Source organism: Salmo salar, chromosome ssa02 (assembly GCF_905237065.1).
Source record: "Salmo salar chromosome ssa02, Ssal_v3.1, whole genome shotgun sequence".
In the NCBI taxonomy this organism is placed as follows: Eukaryota; Metazoa; Chordata; class Actinopteri; order Salmoniformes; family Salmonidae; genus Salmo; species Salmo salar.
In genome coordinates this window covers 15,993,660-16,015,855 of record NC_059443.1, presented here as the reverse complement: position 1 = coordinate 16,015,855, position 22,196 = coordinate 15,993,660, and the positions used below count along the sequence as shown (strand labels likewise).

The 22,196-nt window shown below is 43.2% G+C and overlaps 3 protein-coding genes across 7 annotated transcripts; 1 reads left to right on the top strand and 2 right to left on the bottom strand.

Annotated features, from left to right (window-relative positions):
• Window positions 1-164: 164 nt before the first annotated feature.
• Window positions 165-9,108, bottom strand: LOC106597654 (acyl-CoA-binding domain-containing protein 7). Its single transcript, XM_045698475.1, has 4 exons — window positions 8,909-9,108; window positions 6,063-6,180; window positions 5,677-5,739; window positions 165-459 (listed from the first exon to the last, which is right to left on the bottom strand). Exons 1-4 carry the CDS (start codon window positions 8,918-8,920, stop codon window positions 392-394), a joined length of 261 nt encoding a protein of 86 aa, XP_045554431.1. The 5' UTR covers window positions 8,921-9,108; the 3' UTR covers window positions 165-391.
• Window positions 9,109-9,651: 543 nt separating this feature from the next.
• On the top strand, window positions 9,652-11,516 carry LOC106591255 (ribonuclease P protein subunit p38). Of its 2 annotated transcripts, none has more exons than XM_014182470.2 (2): window positions 9,652-9,751; window positions 10,319-11,516. In XM_014182470.2, the coding sequence occupies exon 2, from the start codon at window positions 10,325-10,327 to the stop codon at window positions 11,192-11,194; it is 870 nt and encodes a 289-aa protein (XP_014037945.1). In that variant the 5' UTR covers window positions 9,652-9,751; window positions 10,319-10,324; the 3' UTR covers window positions 11,195-11,516. The 2 variants fall into 2 exon arrangements, with proteins under 2 accessions (XP_014037945.1, XP_014042076.1); XM_014186601.2 differs by having other exon boundaries at window positions 9,674-9,820.
• LOC106591256 (glycylpeptide N-tetradecanoyltransferase 2) lies at window positions 11,349-21,639 on the bottom strand. Of its 4 annotated transcripts, none has more exons than XM_045698451.1 (12): window positions 21,450-21,639; window positions 20,471-20,588; window positions 19,976-20,117; window positions 16,677-16,795; window positions 16,479-16,570; window positions 15,985-16,101; window positions 15,695-15,865; window positions 15,455-15,563; window positions 15,119-15,289; window positions 14,087-14,254; window positions 13,851-13,988; window positions 11,349-13,677 (listed from the first exon to the last, which is right to left on the bottom strand). In XM_045698451.1, the coding sequence occupies exons 1-12, from the start codon at window positions 21,560-21,562 to the stop codon at window positions 13,657-13,659; spliced, it is 1,479 nt and encodes a 492-aa protein (XP_045554407.1). In that variant the 5' UTR covers window positions 21,563-21,639; the 3' UTR covers window positions 11,349-13,656. The 4 variants fall into 4 exon arrangements, with proteins under 4 accessions (XP_045554407.1, XP_045554415.1, XP_045554408.1 ...); XM_045698459.1 differs by lacking the exon at window positions 21,450-21,639 and adding an exon at window positions 20,864-21,442; XM_045698452.1 differs by lacking the exon at window positions 21,450-21,639 and adding an exon at window positions 20,739-20,855.
• Between the last annotated feature and the right edge of the window lie 557 nt (window positions 21,640-22,196).

The following is a 22,196-nucleotide window of genomic DNA, read 5'->3' as shown; positions in this document are numbered from 1 at the left end:
TTCTGTTTTCATGCTTAATGAGCTTTTGAATTGTTAATGAATCACTCAGTGTTTATCTCAATAGTGTGTGTGTCATCTTTGGAGGTAAGAAGACAGGAACATATAAAATATAGAATATTGCCCTCGTTTATCATCATATATCTACAAATGAAATAGACTGAGCGTAATTTAAAACAATGTTTTATTAAATCATAAATTCAACATCCTAAAAGTGCATAGGGGTTTATCTCAAATAAACTCCACATTTTAAAAGTCAATAAAGTTCAATCTAAGGAGAAAAAATGAATCATGCAGTAGCTTCTCATAACCTATGGCTTGTGGCTGAATGAGATACAGCTCTCCTCATAATAACCTATTCTAGTCACACCCTGGATACAATTTCCTCATCAGATTAGTATTTGCTGATGATCTCCTTAGCAAGTGCGATGTAAGCTGTCATGGCATCCTCCTTGGACATACCTATAAAATAAGAACACAAATACAACATTTACATTTATTTAACCAGGAAAAGCCCATTGAGACCCAGTCTCTTTTTCAAGGGAGACCTGGCCAAGAAGTCAGCAACAAGCAATACATTACAGAATTAAAACATAAAACATGATCCAGCCTAAAAAAAAGCATTTACACTCCTCCGTAACAGAGTCTCCCATCAATATTTGAAATTCATTCAGTGGCACTAACATATCTAGATGAAGCATGGATGGTAGATTATTCCATGCATCTGGTGCACAAGAAGAGAAGGCAGCTTTGCCTAATACTGTGAATGTCCTTGGGACTTTAAGTAGCAACCACCTAGCAGACCGGGTATGGCAACTGCTGGTGGTGAAGGAGACCAGACTACAGAGGTAAAGAGGGAGTTTACCCAAAAGGGCTTTGTAGATGAACACATACAAATGGATCTTTATGCGCATATAAAGTGAGGTCCAACCCACCATTTGGTAGAATGTGCAATGGTGGGTGAGTGACTTGGCATTTGTAATAAAGCGCAAGGATGCATGATAAACAGAGTCCAGTCTCTGTAAGACGGAGGAGGTTGTATGCACATACAACAAGTCACCATAATCAATTACAGAAAGAAAAGTGGCCTGAACAAGCTTCTTTCTCGCCATTAGCGGGAAGCAAGCCTTATTACTAAGATAAAAACCCAATTTCAATTGAAGCTTTGTCACAAGATTAATCACATGAACTTTAAAGGACAACTTGTCATCCAACCAAATACCTAGGTATTTGTAGGATGACACTTTTTCAATGGATAAGCCAATGCTAATGTTCAATGACAGAGTTCTAGCTCTGGTAAAAGTAATGAATTTAGTTTTTGTATATTCCAGACCAGTTTGAGGCCATAAAGGGAGGCCTGCAGTGACAAAAGCAGTCTGGAGCTCTTCAACAGCCTGAACCAAAGAAGGAGCACATGAATATATAACTGTATCATCACTAGGGATTCATAGACCTTGGCCAGGATAGGGAGTTTAGAGATCGGACGATAGTTATTAGCATCTGAGGGATCTCCACCCTTTAGCAGTGGGAGGACATAAGCTGATTTCCAAATGTTGGGTATGGAATTGGTCAAGAGACTCAAGTTGAAAATGTGAGCCACAGGTTCAGTAATAATACCAGCTTCTATCTTTAAGAGGTAGGGGTCCAGGTTGTCTGGACCTGCAGACTTTTTAGTGTCTACAGCCTTTAGTGCTTTATAGACCTCAGTATAAGAAACAGGCTCAAAGTTAAAATGGTTCACATGAGGGCCTATATCATAGTTGACTGTAACAGAGCTTACATTAGAGGCCTGGGCCCCACCATTATCAAAAACTGAACCAGCAGATATGAAGTGCTTCTTAAAAACCCCTACAATATGGGCTTTATCCTTCATTAAATGGTCATGAAGGCCAGGGGATACATTAGAACCTGACACTGATTTGATTAGCTTCCAGAACTTGGTAGGGTTGTTTAGGTTCTTTGTGACTGCATTTAAATAGTAATCTGATTCGGACTTCCTGATCAATCCTGTGCATTTGTTTCTTAGCGCTCTGAAGTAGGTCCAGTCAATAGGAGCATTTGTATGTCTAGCTTGAGCCCAAGAGATATCTAATTCATTCTGCCAAGTTATCTGAAAACCAGGGATTGTCCCTTCCACTGATTCTACATTTCTCACAGGGGCATGCTTATCACAAATCAACAAAAATGTAATATAAAAATAGACCCAGGCAGTGTCAACATCGGGAATCAGATTTAATGTTAATATTATGGTACAGATCATGTAAGAACGCTTGCTCATCAAACTGTCTAAAATGTCTTTTAAAAATATAACAGGGTTTGTCATTTTTGTATTTCTAACAAGCAATTGCACAGTGATCACTGACATCATTACAGAATATCCCTGTCGATGTGTATTTGGGAGGGGTATTCGTTAGAATAATGTCCAATAGCGTTGATTTGTTAGGTGCTCTGGGATTCGGTCTTGTAGGCACATTAATTAATTGAGCGAGATTCAGAGAGTCACACAGTTCTTTAAAAGAGTCAGATACAGATGTAAGCATGTCCCAGTTCAAATCTTCTAAAATAATGAATTCAGAGTCATTTAGTTTGTACAGGACATCAGAAAGAGAGTTAAGTGCGTCTCCCGAAGCCGAGGGCGTTCTGTAGCAGCCGACTACAGTGATGTGGGAGTCCTTATATATATATACTGCTCAAAAAAATAAAGGGAACACTTAAACAACACAATGTAACTCCAAGTCAATCACACTTCTGTGAAATCAAACTGTCCACTTAGGAAGCAACACTAATTGACAATAGATTTCACATGCTGTTGTGCAAATGGAATAGACAACAGGTGGAAATTATAGGCAATTAGCAAGACACCCCCAATAAAGGAGTGCTTCTGCAGGTGGTGACCACAGACCACTTCTCAGTTCCTATGCTTCCTGGCTGATGTTTTGGTCACTTTTGAATGCTGGCGGTGCTTTCACTCTAGTGGTAGCATGAGACGGAGTCTACAACCCACACAAGTGGATCAGGTAGTGCAGCTCATCCAGGATGGCACATCAATGCGAGCTGTGGCAAGAAGGTTGGCTGTGTCTGTCAGCGTAGTGTCCAGAGCATGGAGGCGCTACCAGGAGACAGGCCAGTACATCAGGAGACGTGGAGGAGGCCGTAGGAGGGCAACAACCCAGCAGCAGGACCGCTACCTCCGCCTTTGTGCAAGGAGGAGCAGGAGGAGCACTGCCAGAGCCTTGCAAAATGACCTCCAGCAGGCCACAAATGTGCATGTGTCTGCTCAAACGGTCAGAAACAGACTCCATGAGGGTGGTATGAGGGCCCGACGTCCACAGGTGGGGGTTGTGCTTACAGCCCAACACCGTGCAGGACGTTTGGCATTTGCCAGAGAACACCAAGATTGGCAAATTCACCACTGGCGCCCTGTGCTCTTCACAGATGAAAGCAGGTTCACACTGAGCACATGTGTCAGATGTGACAGAGTCTGGAAACGCCGTGGAGAACGTTCTGCCGCCTGCAACATCCTCCAGCATGACCGGTTTGGCGGTGGGTCAGTCATGGTGTGGGGTGGCATTTCTTTGGGGGGCCGCACAGCCCTCCATGTGCTCGCCAGAGGTAGCCTGACTGCCATTAGGTACCGAGATGAGATCCTCAGACCCCTTGTGAGACCATATGCTGGTGCGGTTGGCCCTGGGTTCCTCCTAATGCAAGACAATGCTAGACCTCATGTGGCTGGAGTGTGTCAGCAGTTCCTGCAAGAGGAAGGCATTGATGCTATGGACTGGCCCGCCCGTTCCCCAGACCTGAATCCAATTGAGCACATCTGGGACATCATATCTCGCTCCATCCACCAACGCCACGTTGCACCACAGACTGTCCAGGAGTTGGCGGATGCTTTAGTCCAGGTCTGGGAGGAGATCCCTCAGGAGACCATCCGCCACCTCATCAGGAGCATGCCCAGGCGTTGTAGGGAGGTCATACAGGCACGTGGAGGCCACACACACTACTGAGCCTCATTTTGACTTGTTTTAAGGACATTACAACAAAGTTGGATCAGCCTGTAGTGTGGTTTTCCACTTTAATTTTGAGTGTGACTCCAAATCCAGACCTCCATGGGTTGATAAATTGGAATTCCATTGATTATTTTTGTGTGATTTTGTTGTCAGCACATTCAACTATGTAAAGAAAAAAGTATTTAATAAGATTATTTCATTCATTCAGATCTAGGATGTGTTATTTTAGTGTTCCCTTTATTTTTTTTGAGCAGTGTATGTTCACTTTAACCGCAAGCAATTCAAAATGTTTGGCTTTGGTAATCGAGATCATTTCAGTGATGATAAACTCGGATTTAACATACATTGAAACCCAACCTCCTTTACTAATCCGATCCGTTCTAAAAACCGTGTACCCATCAATACAAATCGAGTTATTTGACACAGATTTCTTTAGCCAAGTTTCTGATAAAAACCATTACGTCTGCATTTGTCGTTTTGGCCCATATTTTAATCATGGCTATTTAAAAAATAAATATTCCTCTGATATTAACATGCAAGAGGCCAAAACCTGCTCTGTTTTTAAAATCATAGGGAGTCGATAAAAAATTGCATGGTATCTACCGGCCCAGGGTTTGGTTGCACATTACCAGAGATCATCAATAAAAGCACAACAATATATCTCAGTTGCCCAATACGTGAGGATTTGGCGGAGCCAGCACCATTGTCAATAAAATGAACTGAGTCTTTCGAAACAGAAAAAAAGTAATTCAATAGTTTGAGATTTTGGAAGTATGCCATCAAGTGTAGGTCCAGTTGCGCTTGAGAGTGTTACAAATGTAATTGCAGAGAGAGACCAAGTTCCTAGTGGTATTGACATGATGGTCTCGGAGTGTTTGCAAATTGAAGGGCATAAAGCGAAGATAATTCACTCACCCATTGATCATTCAGCCTATTTAATCCAGGATGGCATTGAGTAAAGAGCAGTAACAGATACATAATGCCGGTTTTTAGAGGTATTTCAGCACAGGTGTGCAACGACCAGTAGACGTGTATAACAAGGTAGATTTTCCCACCGCCCACGGTGCATCAGGTTTTCCAATCCGATAACCGCTTCTCCGCTCCTAGTCTTCAATGCGCACCTGCGCTCGCGTAACAGGCCTTGCGCGCAGACAGGCGCTCCTGACACGGCGAGCTCCAACTCCAGAAAGGTGTAATAAAAAATAAAGGCCTTCTCAATCCGAAATCTTTGTATAAGTAAATGTCGTAAAATAGAGACTGAGATATAAAAATAATAGTTGTTATATACAGCATCCACCTTCACGTAAAAAGTATTTGCTTCTGTAAACAGGACCAGGGTCATTAAAACATAAAAACTCTTAAAACTCTGCTCTCAAGTATCACACATACAAACGGACAGACTGATTGGCTACCATCTTGGATTCGTACCAGTGTACACTATATTATTTTCAATTAAACGTGTTGGTGAATGGTGATTGCAGCCTTCAATGCCAAGTACAATCTCTAGATGGGTGTTATCATTACCCCTTACTGTAGCATTCTGTTCACTAAATGTTCATCACTGGATTAGAATGTTCCAAAGACTGAAACAAGGGTAGAGGATGGAGGGCTAGTGTGGAGGCCATTCCTTTTTTCCATTATGCAAGAAGACAAAATCCTTTTATTTTACCTTTCCTAGAATCCCAGGCCTCCCACTTGGCTTTTCCCTTCATGTCTAACATGCCTGGTTTGTCTGTGGAGAACAAGAGAGGACAGTATTTAGGACATCAGTGGTGACTGGTAAAAAAATGAAGAGAACTTCAGAGGAACCAGACCAGATTTAAGGTTAGGCTTTACGTTCTATTGGCCTACCAATACTAGTGTGGGTATCTGATATGGCCATTTTGGAAAGCAGTTTTCTGATATCTGGGAGATGAGCAGCCTATCTACCCAGAATTTGCTAAAATAATTGTTATTCTCTCCATATAATTGTAATGGTCCTTTCACTTGTGTATGTTCTGTACAATTATGTATTTCAATTAGCATGTTTTAAATTGCACAAAGAAAATTCCGTACCAATGTTGATGTCTGCAAATATGGCCTGCTTATACAGACCATACATGTCCAGCAGCTCCTGGTCTGAAGGTCTGGACTTCACCTTCTTCACATCATCTGCTACTCGCTCAAACTCTGCCTGCACGGAGAGATGGAAGAATGGAGGGAAAGGGTCAGATGGGAAAACAATACAGCAAAGAAACTCCAGAATGTAACCTAATCTACAGCATTACAGTCTATTACTGCCCACTACCGAGCAGCCAAACAGTGGGTCCTTATTCCATTTAGAGCTGTGGATGCCAATTTGTTCGCATGAATAATCTACTTTACACAGATCTCCAATAAATAAAAAAACAGCAAGGCTAAATGGGACAATGGGCACATTCATCTAATCAGAAAGGAAACCCCCAAACGAATTTCTGTTCCACATGCAGTTTTAATAAAACAAAAACACTTTTTGGTTGTACATTCATTCAATCTCACTACAGTGTAATGTTAAGTTGGCCCAAAACCAACCAGAAGAAAGTTGACACTGTAAGATCATCTGGTTGTTTCAACTTTCTTCTGGTTGGTTTTGGGCCAACTTACACTGTAGTAAGATCAAATGAATGTACAACCAAAATAAAAAAGGGGTGTGCAGTGCATTCGGAAAGTATTCAGACCCCTTCACTTTTTCCACATTTTGTTACGTTGCAGCCTTATTCTAAAATTGATTAAATAATTTCACCCCTCATCAATCTACACACAATACCCCATAGTGACAAAGTGAAAACAGGTTTTTAGACATTTTTGCACATTTATAAAAAATGTAAAACAGATATCACATTTACATAAGTATTCAGACCCTTTACTCAGTACTTTGTTGAAGCACCTTTGGCAGCGATTACAGTCTCACGTCTTCTTGGGTATGACGCTACAAGCTTGGCACACCTGTATTTATTTATTTTATATTTATTTAACTAGGCAAGTTAAGAACAAATTCTTATTGTTACAATGACGGCCTACCCCAGCCAAAACAGGACGACACTGGTCCAATCGTGTGCCGCCCTATGAGACTCCCAATCACAGCCAGTTGTGATACAACCTAGAATCGAACCAGGGTCTGTAGTGATGCCTCTAGCACTGAGATGCAGTGCCTTAGACCGCAGTGCCACTCGGGAGCCCCTGTATATTGGACCTGTGACTCTAGGTTTTTAATACAATCAGTTGGTTAGATTTATTTCCCCCCGTTACTGAAATAGTTGTTCCTGTTCAAATGGTTTAGGTTGTCTTTTTTTTAAATCAAGTTTCCTAACCCTGACAGTCATTCTGAATGTAGGTTGTGGGTGAATAAAAATTCCAACTGTTGGATATCTTAACTCTGGCTGGATTACAATAAGAACTACACATCACTTTGTAAGCCACCAAAATGTGACTTGCATGCCTAATGTGGCCTGTAAACCAGGAGTTTCTTAGCACCACTGTGTTAGGGTAAAACGAGGCAATCAAAGTAAGGCCTTATGATATGTGTAATGTATTGTCAAGTTTAATTTTATTTATTTGTTTATTTTACCCCTTTTTCTCCCCAATTTTGTGGTATCCAATTGGTAGTAGTTACAGTCTTGTCTCATCGCTGCAACTCCCGTACGGACTCGGGAGAGGAGAAGGTCGAGAGCCATGCGTCCTCCGAAACACAACCCAATCAAGCCGCACTGCTTCTTGACACAATGCCTATCCAACCCGGAAGCCAGCCGCACCAATGTGTCGGAGGAAACACTGTACACCTGGCGACCTGATCAGCGTGCACTGCGCCCGGCCCGCCACAGGAGTCGCCAGTGCGCGATGAGACAAGAATATCCCTGCCGGCCAAACCCTCCCTAACCCGGATGACGCTGGGCCAATTGCGCGCCGCCCCATGGGCCTCCCGGTCGCGGCCAGCTGGTCAAGTTTAATTTTAATGATAACATTCACCTAGGAACTTATTTGGTGAAAGCCACAGGCCTTTAACATGCAAGAATACACCAACAATGTCTCTGTCACTAACAAATATAGTCATGGGTGGTAACTCTACCATTCCCTCAAAAAGAAAAGTCACCATTTGAAATATGCAAATTAGGCTTTAAACCCCAAACAGTGTAACAGTGTTTTTGTTTAACACTAATAGGAGTTAACTCTTGATCAACACTAGTGTTGAACAGAAATAACACAGAGTTCATTATCTCATAGTGTTACATTTGAGTAACACTGACAAGTTTAATGCAGTGTTCATTTTTTACACTTTCGGAGTGTTACATTTAAGTGTTATAAAAAAAAGTACTTTTTACACTCTATAGTGTGGGACCATATGTACTCTGAGATGGTGATAAAATTAACTATTTAAGTGTTGATTTAACGATGCAAAATGTGCTGTGTACATAGTGGGAGCAGCACAGCAACAACATTATTGCTTAATTATAATAAGTAGTACATGCAATGTTTCATTCTAATAGGTTACAGTAGCCTAGCTATTATTGGTCTTGGAATCGTGATAGCACTGCATACTTAGTCTGTAGAAACATTAATATTTGATCTCAAGGGCCTCTGTTGATGACGGCAGCTGGTATCCAATACACCTCAGCATCCTTGCGCATAATTCCGAGATGGCTAGCAAATCAAGCTCTAAATGTAATACGCATTTAAAACAATACACAGGCACGACTCAGTAAATAGAGAACATAACGGTAAACGTAGTCTATATGTGTATGTACAAGCCTACCTACCACCAGCTACCACATCAGTCGGCCAATCGCATCTCTTACAAAAACGTAGGCCTAACCCCGTTATCTAGATCGACTCATCACTTAGATAGAAGATGTGTACGCCAAGTGTGCAGGGAAAACATAGCCTACCTGAAGAGACATCTCGCAAAGTTAAACTCCGTAGGCTACTGTAGGTAGTATTAGCCCAAAGTGTCCTCTCGGCTGTGTGAATAGCTCTGACTGCAGCTGTAACAGACTGGGAGCTTACAGTAAATATCGGTCAACGCCTCGGGAGTCGGGACCGCAGTGGGGTGGATAGACAGCTGATTGGCTGACCAAACATTCTGAGACGCGGCGCGTAAAGGACGCTAAAATAAAATAAGATTTAAAAAGGACACTTGCATCAATGCAAGTCAATATTGGATTTTTCGCGTTTCATGACCAAATCATACTGTATAAAACTGATTGTGTAGCTCAATGAATATTCTAATATAGGGACAATTCACATGGATTGAATTTGTGGCATGTTTAGCATTTGGAGGCAGTGTTAGGTAAAACAAAATATATTTTGTAATTTGGATGTAGAAACAGTGATTGATGGAGGATGAGAGATGGTAGGCACCATCCTACTGGAGCTCAGCTGGACTCCACTCAGTTTGATTTCAGCAGTTTGTGGTTCTTCTGATTCAGAAGTTTGTGCTTCTGAGAGTCTGATTCAGGAGACTGAAGGCTTGGTAGCATGGGTCATATGGTTTGTAGCAAGTGTTATTAATTGGCTTTTTGGTTTTTCTTAGTAAATTGTCAATATAATATTAGAAGATTGTTTGGTGGCCCTTTGCTCGCGGCCAAATTGATTAGCTCAATGCGCGTTTGAAGGGCGCGGCTATGTTGAAACGTCATCAACCGCAGACATACAATATGGCTGCGCCCGTGGACACAGCACATTAGTTGTGTGCACTGACTTACAACTGCTTTTTTATTGTTATAATTGAGGTAAAAACCCGACGACTGTGGGTATATAAGTAACTATGGCAGTTTGTCAGCTCGATATGTTAAATTTAGGTTTGTTTGCTAACTTGTTAAAACTACTCGCTATATCTATAGACATGCTGGGAAATGTGTCTGTCGCTGAATAACTAGTTAGCCAGCCAGCTAAGTGATGTGTAGTAGTGATTGAGGGGGAAACATTGTTACAGGGCAAACTTACTACCTTTACATACAGGTTAGAGGACCACAGTACAGAGCCCTTATTTTACTTTATCTGACGATGTAATCGGATTCCAGATCTACCTCTATGATCTACCCTCATAGCCAAAGACTGCAGTGATACTTTTTTGTTTTTTTGTGTTAGTTTTTATGGCAAAGGTTGTACTGTGCTAACAGGGTTTAAGCCCCACCCCGGCATCATCCCTCAATCACTACTGTGAATTAACATTCAAGGAGTCTACCCCACAGAACTAGAGCAATAGAATATATTTATATGCTACCCTGCTGGTAAATGTGATAACATATGGGAGTTGAGTCAGCAGTTCATGTGAATTCCTCCTGTCTTCACTCCAGATAAAGATGGCCACTCCAGGCAAAGTGTGGAAAAAGGAGCGGAAGAAGCAGATCCCAGCTAAGACGTCCCTGAACTCCCCCTACAGACTGCAATGGAGCCCGCTGCAGAGTGATGATGTACACTTCATCCTGGACACTCTGAAGAGCAAACTGTCAGCAACTGGCCTGGAAAAGAAAGAGGTGAAAGGGTTTCGACAGTGGGGGAAAAAGAGAAATAAGAACCCACCTACAGGACATGACTCGGTAGCTGAGCCCCCACAGATACCCCTCGACACTGTAACACCGGAACGTCCTGTTAAACCCAGAGAGCAAGGCTGGACTGACGTAGCCGCTAGGAGGCAGCTGGCCATCGGCATCAACGAGGTCACCAAGGCTCTGGAGAGGAACCAGCTCCGGCTGATGCTCGTGTGCAAGTCGGTTAAACCGCCGCACATGACGAGCCACCTGATAGCGCTGTGCCGGACGCAGGGCGTGGCGGCATGCCAGGTGCCGCGTCTCAGTGAGAGTGTGGCGGGACTGCTGGGGCTGAAATGCGTCCTGGCACTGGGATTCAGACAAGGGGACAGGAACGAGGATGGGACGTTCTCCGACACTGTGGAAGCCATTGTACCCAGAGTGCCTGCTCTGCAGGTTGCCTGGATACCAAGCCCTCCCAGTGAAAAAGGTGCAACAGTTGAGGGGCAGGTAGGAGAGGAAGAGGGAATAGCTGAGGGGCAAATGGAGATGGGAGAGGAGACAAGAGGCCAAGAACGGAAAATTGAAGACATTTCTCCAGACATTACAGAATGTCCATCCTGCGTACTTCAGCCTCTTAAAATGAAAAAGATTATCCCGAACCCCTCTAAAATACAGAAACCAAAGACTAAGAAAAAGTAGAAGAAATGTATGTACAAAAGATGACATGAAACGGTAGTGTAGGCAGCCCTGGATGCTGATTGGAGGTGGAGGTCTCTGCTGACAATCTGGAGGAAACACTCCCAAAATCCCATGGAGGACTTAAATGAAATAAATTAGACAGCACACTCAGATGTATCTTTTAAAGTCTAGATGAGTTTATTCCATCATGCTGGTATAGCTTGCGTGAGTATTTGAAACATATTCAGTATTTGGATGAGAGGTCCTGTCTAAACGCTGCTGGTTCTAATTCCTAATTTCTTTTACAGCCTGCCAAGGAATTCAATAAAAATACTGTTTCTCAGTTAGAGAAAGGTGTGTGTCATTTCAAAACTACACATTTTGATATTATATATATTAAAAAAAAAACATCTTAAATAAGGCAAGGACTTTGGGTGCTCTCACTAGGGGTATCTGCATTGTATCAAAAACTGTCTCATGCTCAAATTCAAACAAGTTGAAGTATACATCCACAACAGACCCAACACTCAAGGTGCCCCTGGGACTAATAAACACATGGATGACTCAGATTCACAGTTTTGGGGATCAGTTCTATTTCAGCCATCTTTATTTGGATGCCCAGTGTTCTGTGCCATTGACATAGGTCGTCTTCCCTTGCTCAGACGTTAAATGCATCAACCAATGGTTGCGTGCCGCCGGGCACCAGATTGCTATAACGTGGTTAGCTGATACGCAAAATACCTATCCAGGCATTGTAAGATCTGGCATGTATCAGCAACGTCTGAGCAGAGGAGCCTGACCATTACCTTGGTTTGGGCACAGCCCCAGATGCAGACCACGTTCAGAGCCACACCTCAGAAATGCTTAAAGCAAGTAACTCCCCACGAGGGCAGCGTAAGAATGAGAACTATACATCTGCTCTTTCCATGACAAACTGACTTGGTGAAAGCTATGATCCCTTATTGATGTAACTTGTAAATCGGCTTCAATCAGTGTAGATGGTGAGGAGACAGGTTAAAGACAGTTTTAAGCCTTGAGACATGGATTACGTATGTGTGCCATTCAGAGGGTGAATGGGCAAGACAAAAGATTTAAGTAACTTTGAACAGGGTATGGTAGTAGGTGCCAGGAACTGCAACGCTGCTGGGTTTTCACTCTCAACAGTTTCCCCTGTGTATCAAGAATGGTCCCCTACCCAAAGGACATCCAGCCAACTTGACAACTGTGGGAAGCATTGGAGTCAACATGGGCCAGCATCCCTGTGGACCGCTTTTGACACCTTGTAGAGTCCATGTCCCGACGATTGAGGCTGTTCTGAGGGTGAAAGGGGCTGCAACTCAATATTAGGAATGTGTTCCTAATGTTTGGTACATTGTATTTTCCCCATGTAAACAAAAAAAACATTTTCCCCCATGTACACAATCAACTAACTCAGTTTCTCATTGACAGGGACACTTGTATATCTAACTGTAGTAACCATGACGACATCAGCAAACAGAACAGCTGTTTTCTCTCATCACAGGTTCCTTCATGTGCTGGATCATACACAAGGAGCTACCTGATACTCCAACCCAATACCTTTATTTATAGGTGAAGATGTCGATTTGATTTTTAAGGGGCTTTAACAAATACTGACAGACATGGGAGGAATGGTGACAGAACACACAACATATAAGCACAATCCTAAATATCAGAATTGTGCCCGGGAAAAAACATTGGGACCTTTTTAAAATAATATATGCTGTTAGCTGCACAAACACACACAAAAAAATAAAAACTATAACAGTTGTAAAATAATAAAATTCCCATCCTGCATTTTATGTTTCTCAAACACTCAGATATTGAAAAACCTAAATACACAAAACAGAAATAATCGATATATAAAATGCACCTAGGGTTGTTAAGGAGCCTTTCACTCAGTTAAGAACTTATGATTTGTGCTTCAAATACCTTCTTCCTCAAAAATCCCTAGAATCCCCTCCCCTTCTAACCGTTCATAGGAACACCAAAGTCAATAACATCTACGCTAGTTGAATCTTTCCTCTCCCACACTACAGGAATAAATATGTTCTGGCATTAAATGTACAGGTTACTACATTTCTGCACTGTCCAACAAACACAGTTACCAATGCACCTTTTTGAATTAAACAAGAAAAACACTTTGGATGCAAGTCTTCCTTCTCTTCATGTAGTGTGTGTGTACTGTACAAGAGTCTGTCTCAGGCAGAGCATGACTTCACATTCAGGATGTTGATGGTTAAAAAGAGTTATGAGTTCCGGGTGAGCAGAGAGAATGTTCTCCATGATAAAAATGATCCAGGAGAGATGCTCAAAGTGATGCACACCTCCCGATCACTTTGATTGGTTGATTGTTGTCATTGTCTTCTTCTAGTTTGGGGCTACCTGTGTGTCCAGGTAGCGCGATGTTAGGGGTCAAAGAAGACCTTTGACCTCTGAGTGTGTAGCAGTCACAGACAGACTAGTTATTGAAGAACAAGGCCAACCTGAAACAGAGCGACAGAGATAGAAACATAATTTGAATTATTGACTGATTTCCCATTATGAAATCCTTTCACTATTTTCACAGCACACCCAGGAATACACCCCACCTTGTTGACACACACACACACACACACACACACACACACACACACACACACACACACACACGCCTCACCATGTCGGGGTCCATGGGGGGACATTTCCAGTTAAAGAGGTAATACTGCAGGTTGCCATCTCCGATGCCAAATTTGAGCTTCTCCAGAAACACCTTGTTCTCCATCAGGTCCAGAGCATTAAACACATCAAAGCCTTTCTGTGGGACACACAAACACACACCATTTAGATGGACGTGATCGTAGTTGTGTTGAACCTTTGTATTTATGTTGGAAAGAGTGTGTGTGTGTGCAGTACCAGTTTGGCCAGTATGAGAGTGTCATTCATCAGGTCCAGTAGTGGAGTGTGTGTGTGAACGCTGTAGAAGGAGTAAGCAGCCTTTAGACTTCTGTGCTGTGGATGGTGCATCACTGTGGAGGGCAGGGTGTAGAAACTAGTGAAGTCTGTCAACACACCACCGGCACCCTGAGGGTAAACACAGAATAGCAAATTAAAAGTACTCAGATGTCAGTATCGAATTATATTGAACAAAAATATAAATGCAACATGCAACAATTTTACTGAGTTACAGTGCATATAAGGAAATCAGTCAATTGAAATAAATTCCTTAGGCCCTAATCTATGGATTTCACATGATTGGGCAGGGGCGCAGCCATAGGCCCACCCACTGGAAAGCCAGAGCCAGCCAATCAGAGTTTTTCCCCACAAAAGGGCTTTATTACAGACAGAAATATTCCTCAGTTTCATCAACTGTCCGTGTGGCTGGTCTCAGACGATCCCTGAGGTGAAGAAGCCGGATGTGGAGGTCCTGGGCTGGCGTGGTTACACGTGGTCTGCGGTCGTGAGGCCGAATTCTATAAAACAACGTTGGTGGTGGCTTATGGTAGAGAAATTAACATTAAATTATCTGGCAACAGCTCTGGTGGACATTCCTGCAGTCATCATGCCAATTGCACACTCCCTCAAAACTTGAGACATCTGTGGCCTTGTGTTATGTGACAAAACTGCACCTTTTAGAGTGGCCTTATATTGTCCCCAGCACAAGGTGCACCAGTGTATTGATCATGCCGTTTAATCAGCTTCTTGATATGCTACACCTGTTAGGTGGATGGATTATCTTGGCAAAGGAGAAATGCTCTCTAACAGGGATGTAGACAAGTTGGGCACAATATGAGAGAAATACGCTTTTTGTGAGTATGGAAGATTTCTGTGATTTTTAAATTTCAGCAAATGAAAAATGGGACAAACACTTTATATATTGCGTTTATATTTTTGTTCAGTATATCCATCTAATTATCTAATTGAACAGACAAAAAGACAGACCCCTACCTCCACTACAAATGTGTCTATGATGTTGTCCTGAGGGAGGAACCAGTGTGCCACCTCCTCCTCGCCCATAGAGGGCGCCAGCTGGAATCGTCTCATGTGTTTCTGCAGCAGCTCCGTCACCTGACGCACGTCACGCCTCTCCATCACTCGCAAGCCAGGGGTCTTAGTGCTCTACAGAGCCGGAAAGAAAGGGGAGTTATACACATACAACCAACATCACACAGGCCTGTAACCATAAAGCAAAGTTTATTAGCCCCGTCAGCTGGGGGAAGTGTCTTGCTCAGTGAAGGAGAGATGTGATAGATGGTGGAAGTGTAACATTGTGTGTGTTCTTACGTCTGGTAGTCTGTACAGTTTCATGGTTCTCTGCAGCGTCATGTTTCTGCTCAGGTGAGAGAATTTCACCTCCACCAGCTTCCTGGGGTTCAGAGAACGATGCCAGTACCTGTTCACAAAACACAACACTCCTGTTACATACTCTAGTTACAGTCAACTTACTACAGTTAGAATGCATAACTTAAGTTGCCTATGTATTCTTATTATGTTAGGACAAATTCATGAATTGTGTCTGTGTACCTGCAGGTAGACACAGGTTTGGGTAGTACCACTCCTGCCGTGTAGGCGGCCTGGAATATACCCTCCAAGTTAACCCTTCGTGTGATCTCCCTGATCAGAACTGGAGCCACACGCTTTGAACGTAATTTCTTATGAACACACAGGAAGTTGATCTCAACCATTTTCTTTAAGCTGGAGAGAGGGAGGGAGGAAAATGTGTGCATCAAGTTCAGCACTCACATGCACCTGTCCACGACGTTGTTGATGTGTGATTAGAGCGTGTGTGTTTAGGGCGTGTGTGTGTGACTCACGTGTCGTAGATGTGGATATCAGCAGGAATGGCACTGATGAAACCGACCAGTTTCTTATTGGAGGAAACCCTCACCCCACAATGCCACTGGGGCAACCAGCCTGGAGGACGCAACGCCCTGAAAGAGAGAGAAAGAGAGAGAAAGAAAGAAGAGAAGGAGAGAGAAAGAGGAGAAGATAAGGAGAGAGAGGGGAGAGAGAAAGAAGAGAAGATAAGGAGAGAGAGGGGGAGAGAGAAAGAAGAGAAGATAAGGAGAGAGAGGGGGAGAGAGAAAGAAGAGAAGATAAGGAGAGAGAGGGGGAGAGAGAAAGAAGAGAAGATAAGGAGAGAGAGGGGGAGAGAGAAAGAAGAAGGAGAGAGAAAAAGAGAAGGAGAGAAAAAGGAGAAGGAGAGAGAGGGTGAGAGGAGGAGAGACACAAGGAAGCAGAGTAGTTTAGACAGAGGCCAAACACACAAACAGTTTAACAATCTAAGTAGAGTATGGATTTGACTTACCATTTGAGAAAGCTGGGTGAGTAATCAAATCTAAACATGTTGTCATCATCCTCCACATAGTTCTCATTCAACAAGGTGTACAACTCCTTCAGCTGAGAGAGAAAACGAGAGTCTTAGTAAAGTCTTCTGACTGCACGACTTTGATGTCTGGTGGCAATGAATATAAACTTTTTAACACAAAGAAACATACACACTCACCACGTCAGCGTTGCTGAGGTCCAGAGTGTCCCACATAAAGCCCTGTGGTAGAGAGTAGGGCTCCTGTCTGATGTTGTCCTTGTCAGCCTCGATGGGCCCATGGCTGGTTACAACCTCATCTGCCAAAACACAACCAGCCAATCACAACCAACCAGCCAGCCAATCACAACCAGGGGACTTGAGGAAATACAGCCATTGTGTTTTCTTACTATAACAATGTGTTTAACTTTTCTCTGATTGTGGGAGTACTATATCTGTGGGAGTACTATATCTGTACATATTTACAGGGCCTATAGAAAGTTTACACCCCCTTGAACTTTTTTTGCATTACAAAGTGATCTTGAAATAGATTTGTCTTTTTTTTGGTCATTGATCTATACAAAATACTCAATTCTACACATTTTTACAAATGAATAAACATTTTATACTTTTAGGCTTGTTTAGGCAAGCCTAAATGAGTTCAGAAGTAAAATGTGGCTTAACAAATCACATACGTTATATGGACTCACTCTGTGTGAAATAATAGGGGTTGACATGATTTTTGAATGACTACTCCTTCCTCTGTCCCCCATACATAAAACATCTGTAAGGTCCCTCAGTGAAGTATTGAATTTCAAGCACAGATTCAACTACAAAGACCAGCAAACTTTTTGAAAGCCTCATAAAGAAGGGCAGTGATTGATAGATGGGTAACAATAACAAATCAGACATTGAATATATCTTTAAGCATGATCAAGTTAATAATTATGCTGTGGATGATGTATTAAACCACCCAGACACATCAAAGATGCAGCAGTCCTTAACTGAGCTGCAGGACAGGAAGGAAACTGCTTAGGGATGTCACAATCAGGCCATTGGTGATGTTAAAACAGCTATAGAGTTCAATGGCTGTGATGGGAGAAAACTGAGGATGGATCAACAACATTGTAGTAACTCCACAATAATGACCTAAATGACAGAGTGAAAATAAGAATACAAATATACAAAATACAAATATTCCAAAACATGCATATGTATGCAACAAGGCACTAAAGTAATACTGCTAAAAAACACAGCAAAGGAACACATGTTTTGGCCTAAATGCAAAGTCTAATGTTTGGGGCAAATTCAACACAACACTGAGTAACTGCCTCCTTATTTTGGTGGTGGTGTCTGCGTCATGGTATGGGTATACTTTACATGGGCAAAGACTTCCGTTTCTTTTCATCCTGAAAAACTCAGGAGGGAGCTAAGCCCAGGCAAAATCCTAGAGGAAAACCTGCTTTACACCAGACACTGGGAAAGGAATTCATCTTTTAGCAGGACAATAACCTACAACACAAAGCCAAATCTACACTGGCATTAATGACCAAGACAGTGAATGTTCCTGAGTGGCCAAGATAGATTTTCAAGACATTTAGGTCAAAACTATGTCAAGACTTGAAAATTGCTGTCTAGCCATGACCCCCAACACCGTGACAGAACTTGAAGAATGTTGAAAATAAAATTGGCAAATATTGCACAATACAGATGTGCAAAGCTCTTATGAGACTTACCCAAGAAGACTCACAGCTGTAAATGGCTGCCAAAGGTGTTTCTAACATGTATTGACTCAGGGGACTGAATACTAATCTAATCAAAGTATATTAGTATTTAATTTTATCAGCCCGCCTGGTGTTCAACATTCCCAAGTTCTCCCATGTCACCCCGCACACTCCACTGGCTTCCAGTCGAAGCTCGCATCCACTACAAGACCATGGTACTTGTCTACGGAGCAGCAAAAGGAACTACCTCTCCTTGCCGTTAGGCTAGGCTCAAATCCTGTACCCCAACCCGAGCACTCCGTTCTGCCACGTCTGGTCTCTTGTCCCTCCACCCCACGGGAGGGCAGCTCCCCCTCAGCCCAGTCCAAAAATAAATGCCTCCTTACTAGCTCTGACTAAGCTGATAGTAAGTACATTTTTCCTGAAAGTAGCTATGACTGTGATATGTGGTTGTCCCACCCAACTATCTTAAGATGAATGCACTAACTGTAAGTCACTCTGGATAAAAGCATCTGTTAAATGACTAAAATGTACATTTATATGAATACATCTATATTTTAAAACATTCTTCCACTGAGTATTTAGCGTAGATCATAGACAAGAAAATCACTAATAAATCAATTTTAATCCCAATTTGTAACAAAATGTGAAAAAATCTAAGGGGGTGTAGACATTCTATAGGCCCTGTATGTGTAGTTTAGTAAAAGTGCGTGATCGAGTGTGTATGTCTCACTCACTGTGTGTGTCCCTACTCACTGAGTTTAGGTACTGGCTGTGTGTCCCTACTCATTGAGTTTAGGTACTGGCTGTGTGTCCCTACTCACTGAGTTTAGGTACTGGCTGTGTGTCCCTACTCACTGAGTTTAGGTACTGGCTGTGTGTCCCTACTCACTGAGTTTAGGTACTGGCTGTGTGTCCCTACTCACTGAGTTTAGGTACTGGCTGTGTGTCCCTACTCACTGAGTTTAGGTACTGGCTGTGTGTCCCTACTCACTGAGTTTAGGTACTGGCTGTGTGTCCCTACTCACTGAGTTTAGGTACTGGCTGTGTGTCCCTACTCACTGAGTTTAGGTACTGGCTGTGTGTCCCTACTCACTGAGTTTAGGTACTGGCTGTGTGTCCCTACTCACTGAGTTTAGGTACTGGCTGTGTGTCCCTACTCACTGAGTTTAGGTACTGGCTGTGTGTCCCTACTCACTGAGTTTAGGTACTGGCTGTGTGTCCCTACTCACTGAGTTTAGGTACTGGCTGTGTGTCCCTACTCACTGAGTTTAGGTACTGGCTGTGTGTCCCTACTCACTGAGTTTAGGTACTGGCTGTGTGTCCCTACTCACTGAGTTTAGGTACTGGCTGTGTGTCCCTACTCACTGAGTTTAGGTACTGGCTGTGTGTCCCTACTCATTGAGTTTAGGTACTGGCTGTGTGTCCCTACTCACTGAGTTTAGGTACTGGCTGTGTGTCCCTACTCACTGAGTTTAGGTACTGGCTGTGTGTCCCTACTCACTGAGTTTAGGTACTGGCTGTGTGTCCCTACTCACTGAGTTTAGGTACTGGCTGTGTGTCCCTACTCACTGAGTTTAGGTACTGGCTGTGTGTCCCTACTCACTGAGTTTAGGTACTGGCTGTGTGTCCCTACTCACTGAGTTTAGGTACTGGCTGTGTGTCCCTACTCACTGAGTTTAGGTACTGGCTGTGTCCCCCTACTCACTGAGTTTAGGTACTGGCTGTGTGTCCCTACTCACTGAGTTTAGGTACTGGCTGTGTGTCCCTACTCACTGAGTTTAGGTACTGGCTGTGTGTCCCAGAACTGGTACTTGTGTTTGGTGGCCTCGTCGATGCTCTTAGCTGGTCCCTGGCAGGACAGCAACTCCATGGCTCTCTGGATGTCCTGCAGCTTCTGCATGGGCAGCCCTGGGTTCTACACACAGGTGAGAAGGTTAGAACACACACACTCAGAGAGAGAGAGAGAGAGAGAGAGAGAGAGAGAGAGAGAGAGAGAGAGAGAGAGAGAGAGAGAGAGAGAGAGAGAGAGAGAGGAGAAAGGGGCAAAATCCCAAATGGACCCCTTACAACCTATGCACTTGTGGAGATCTGAGGATTTGATTGGTATATGAAATATGGTGCAACTTCCACTTAGCCTCTCTCAGGACAAGGTGGCGCTATTACCATATTGCTTAAACCTGTCAAATCCAGTCAGATCTCCACAAGTGCATAGGGCTTGATTTGGGATTGGGCCAGAGCAAGAGGGGGAGAGAGAGAGCGGTTATTCACCTTTATCTCCTGTGAGTCTGAGGCAGAGTCTGACTTGGCCCCTCCAGAGCTTGGCTTCTCTTTCTTTCTCTTCTGTTTCTTCTTCTTCTTCTTAGCCCCCAAGTCTCCCCCCGGACTCCTACACACACACACACACACACACACACACACACACACACAGATTTGATAGCTTGCTGGCTACATCTCTGCTCTGGAGTAAAGGTTAGCTGGTACTATTGTCATGCTGAATAATTAAAGTCAGGCTAAAATGGGGCCAGATTATGCATACCCCATTTGAGTTGCCGGACATGTATAAATCCACGAGTACCGCTGTAGGCTATAGTTGGTATACCTCAGTGGGTGTAACCGGAGCAGAGTAGCAATCACTCTGCCTAACAACGTTAGTTTACATACCGTTTTACGTCTAGCCTGCTGCTGTAACGTCAGAGAGGGACAGCCAAGGATATGCGCTGCTGTTAGCTAGCAAATGCGCCAGCAGTATAAAACAAAATAAGCCATTTAGTTAGATAAATATCCATTTAGTTTATGCCATTCCATTGACAATTGCTTTAAATGCAAACAAGTCAACCCTACAGGCTACTCACATGCTAAACTGGCAATTTAGCTAGCTGGCCAGTTAGCTTGCAATAACTACACAACGCCTAGCACGCTGAGTCTCATTCATTCAAATGAAAAGCTACTAAGCTAGCTTTCATTTATATGGCTACATTGCCATGACATCCACTAGCCAGCAGAATTACAATACACTTGCTACTCAGACGACAGAGGGCCATCATCACATAAAAACATTATGTGATAGAATTGACGAACAGGGCATATATGGTCCTTGGTCGTAAAAACACTAACGTTAGATGTATGCGCGAGCTCATTATCCAAAGAAACTCATCCACCCCCTACACAGGACTGAGCCACCGGAGCGTGGACGCGTGCTGCCCCGGACTGCTGCGTTTTGTGTCTGGTTGGTGAAGCCGAGCCTCACCCTTGCATGTGTTCATTCTCCTCCTCGTTATCGCCATCTATTCCGCAGGTGTCCTGGTCGTCCAGCTCCAGGCTCTGCTGACTGGCTGCGGACTCGCTATCTTCCGCCATCATGGATGAAAACCTATATATATATATATATATATATATATATATATATATATATATAAAAATATATATATATGCTGAATGAACAGGAGACAGGGAGGGATGGGAAAAACAAAGAGGTTAGTCGGCAATAGCGCCATCCAGTGGCCAATCTCATCGCAGCACGTTTGCAGAGCAGTAGGCTAAATTCCCAAATCACATCGAAACAAGGAGAGGTCAGTGATACACTACATGACCAAAAGTATGTGGACACTTGCTTGTCGAACATCTTATTCCAAAAGCATGGGCATTAATATGGAGTTGGTCCCCCTTTGTTGCTATAACAGCCTCTACTCTCCTTGTTAGGCTTTCCACTAGATGTTGGAACATTGGTGCAGGGACTTGTTTCCATTCAGCCACAAAGGCATTAGTGAGGTTAGGCCTGGCTCGCAGTCGGCGTTCCAATTCATCCCAAAGGTGTTCGATGGGGTTGAGGTCAGGTGCCCTGTGCAGGCCAGTCAACTTCTTCCACACCAATCTCAAAACATTTCTGTATGGACCTCACTTTGTGCACAGGGACAATGTCATGCTGAAACAAGAAAGGGAAGGCCCTCAAATGGTTGCCACAAAGTTTGAAGCACAGAATCGTCTAGAATGTGAT

Coding starts and splice junctions, on each gene's coding strand:
- LOC106597654 (XM_045698475.1), bottom strand. Junction 5,740..6,062: donor ATTTGCAGACATCAACATTG/GTACGGAATTTT, acceptor TGTTCTCCACAG/ACAAACCAGGCATGTTAGAC. Junction 460..5,676: donor GGCCTGGGATTCTAGGAAAG/GTAAAATAAAAG, acceptor CTTATTTTATAG/GTATGTCCAAGGAGGATGCC.
- LOC106591255 (XM_014182470.2), top strand. CDS start 10,325: ATGGCCACTCCAGGCAAAGTGTGGAAAAAGGAGCGGAAGAAGCAGATC.
- LOC106591256 (XM_045698451.1), bottom strand. CDS start 21,562: ATGATGGCGGAAGATAGCGAGTCCGCAGCCAGTCAGCAGAGCCTGGAG. Junction 20,118..20,470: donor CAGACTCACAGGAGATAAAG/GTGAATAACCGC, acceptor ACCTGTGTGTAG/AACCCAGGGCTGCCCATGCA. Junction 15,290..15,454: donor AACTGTACAGACTACCAGAC/GTAAGAACACAC, acceptor CCGGCTCTGTAG/AGCACTAAGACCCCTGGCTT.